Source organism: Vicia villosa, linkage group LG7 (assembly GCF_029867415.1).
Source record: "Vicia villosa cultivar HV-30 ecotype Madison, WI linkage group LG7, Vvil1.0, whole genome shotgun sequence".
NCBI lineage: Eukaryota > Viridiplantae > Streptophyta > Magnoliopsida > Fabales > Fabaceae > Vicia > Vicia villosa.
The window spans coordinates 64,354,327-64,357,126 of NC_081186.1; the positions used below are offsets into that span (position 1 = coordinate 64,354,327).

Below are 2,800 nucleotides of genomic sequence, written 5' to 3' on the forward strand. Positions count from 1 at the left end.
AGCTTTTTGTTTTCTTGTGTTTTGTCATTTTCCTGCTTGCTCTTATAATTTTCGAAAACCCCAAAGTTTTATTATTATGCAATCACTTCATATGGATCACAATAGTGTACTATTTGAGAAAGTATGAATAACCCTCCAAAATATTTTATGCATTCCCACCGTTTTTCTAAAATTGTGTTGCCATAATATTATTCTACAGCACATCACCCATTGGATTACCACTCCACTCATTTTTCAGTCAAATGTATTTCATAGAAATACAAAAATATAATTCAAAATACTCCTTTAAAAATCTTTAAAAATTATTAAAAATGTAATCAAATTGCACTTCTATAAATTAATCTTTAAAAATGTAATCGAATTGCACTTCTATAAATAATCTTTAAAAATGTAATCAAACTCAATCAATAATCTTTAAAAATGTAATCAAATTGCACTTCTATAAATAATCTTCGTGCTTCCTATAAGCTATTCTTTGGGAAGGAATGTTCCTAAAAACATCTTTGTTCCAAGCTTTAAGATAATTCTTCAGAATTTTAAGCTTTTGAGCTAGAATAAACATGGGACAACCAACGATCGGAGTGACCCACACCTTGGAAATAAGATCTTTGCAACTGTCATTAAGGGTCCATATTGCCAAAAACTTGAATTGTGAGGCCTTACAAAACAAAGAGAAATAAGCATCAAAAAGAATTGGATGATGATCCGACCCGATATTAGGCAGCGAAGAAACCGACATGGTAATAGAAGAATTGAACCAATTGTTATTTCAGAAAGGTCTGTCGAGCTTCCTTTCCAACGACTGATTCCCGTTATGACCATTTGTCCACGTGAAGAAAGCACCATTGGTTGGAAATTCCATTGAATTGTTAAAATATGACATATGGGACTTGTTAGGACTAGGGCTACCCTTATGCTCATGCGCACCAAGGATGTAGTTAAAATCCCCGATGAAACACCAAGGAACATCCAGATGATTATTATGAATATAAGAAAGATCACGCCATCAGGAACGTCTAGGAATGTTTGCAATTAGAAGAATAGACCGCTGAAATGACAAAATAAACTTGTTGGTCAGAGATATCCACCTGAACCGGATCCAGCGAATTCCTACAGATGAACCATAAATTAGGTTTTGAACCTACTCTAGAATTAACAGCAAAAATTTTGAGATCCGGATTGCTCCAAAATCTCCAAGGGAAATTAGTTTGAGACATCCACGGCTCCGCGATAAAACAAAAGTCTGGATTATGAGTTTTATGTAAAATTTTCAATGCCAACCCAGTAGGGGAGTTAGCAAGACCCCTCTCGTTCCAGAAAAGGCACTTCATAAGGAAAGGTTGCAAGGACCAGCTTTGGATCTGGTACAATAACCCTCACTAGATTTGGATTTTTGTCTCATCTTTTATTTCCGCGACTTTTTTTTTTTCATAAATAACACTTGTATTAGAATAGAGTACTAGGGGTACTCAACCCTTACAAGAGAGAAGCAATATACCAACAGAATTCAAATACACAACAGAGGGTTTTTAAACCACTCATAGAGATTACATTTGATTCTATCCTTAGCTGCAATTGCGAGCCACCACCAAGAATACCAAATGATCGAATAAAATAATTCATCACTATCAAACACCGCATTGTTGAATATCATGTTGTTTCTCATCTTCCAAATGCACCACCAAGCTGTCAACCAAATGGCTGCCACCCTTTTAGTTGGAATTCTGCCCGACAACATATTCACGGCTATCAGAAGCTGGCTGCAACAATCAGCCGCATAAAAATTGTCTATATCCAGCCATTGAGCTATGTTTCTCCACAATCTTTGAATCATAGGACACAACATGAATAGATGGGGGTTATCTTCCTTTTGCTGCTCACAGAAAATACATGTATCTTCATGTATATGCTGAATAATCCTTCGCTTTAGCAATTGATTCCTTGTCGGTAAGCTGTCCCTCAGCATCCTCCAACCAAACAGCTGGACTTTGGATGGAATCTGGGCCTCCCAAATGACCTTCAGCCCTTGTCCGAAGCCGTCTTCCGGCACTGCAACACCAAGATCCTGCATAATAATATTGTAACAAGACCGCACCGTAAAGCACTTAGACGCATCAAAAGGCCATATGAGAACATCTTCAACATTGCGTCTCAGATTTACATCCCTCAATAAAATTCGCAACTCTTCCAATTCGGTTATTGCATCCAGTCCAAGAACTTCTTCCGCTCTGATCACAGTCCAGAACCAAACATTACCTCGCCAATACCCCATATTTATCACCTTATCTTCTTTGAATACAGTTTCTTGATACAGACTTGGATAAAGTGTAGCCAAAACTGCACCAATTCAGTTCCAACATTTTCAAACCATCAATAGCATCTTCATTTCTAACCACACCTTTAGCCAAATTCCCCCAAGACTCCTTAAGAAAACGGGAATTCGAATCAAGAGTTTCTGGAACAAAATCCTCAGAGCCATGCAATCAGTTTAAATAATCAGTTTGTAAACTGTGATTTAAAAAAACTGATTATTTAAACTGGTTGTTTTAAATTAATAATAAATAGTTAATTCTTAAATAAAAGTAGTAATTGTTTTATAACAGTAACAATTTTAACATATTCTCTCAAGTATATGATCGATCACCTTTATCTCTCTTTCTTTTTATATACATATAGTTTAGACAAAACATAAGGTCATTGATAACTACTACCACACAGAAACACACAAAAAAATATCCGAATAATTTATATTTTCCACTACCACTTATACTAACGTTAAGTTAGTTTACGTTAAGTTGCA

The 2,800-nt window shown here is 35.8% G+C and overlaps 1 protein-coding gene across 1 annotated transcript; it reads right to left on the bottom strand.

Annotated features, from left to right (window-relative positions):
* Positions 1-1,507: 1,507 nt before the first annotated feature.
* On the bottom strand, positions 1,508-2,272 carry LOC131619210 (uncharacterized). Its single transcript, XM_058890333.1, has one exon. It carries the CDS (start codon positions 2,270-2,272, stop codon positions 1,508-1,510), a length of 765 nt encoding a protein of 254 aa, XP_058746316.1.
* Positions 2,273-2,800: the final 528 nt, after the last annotated feature.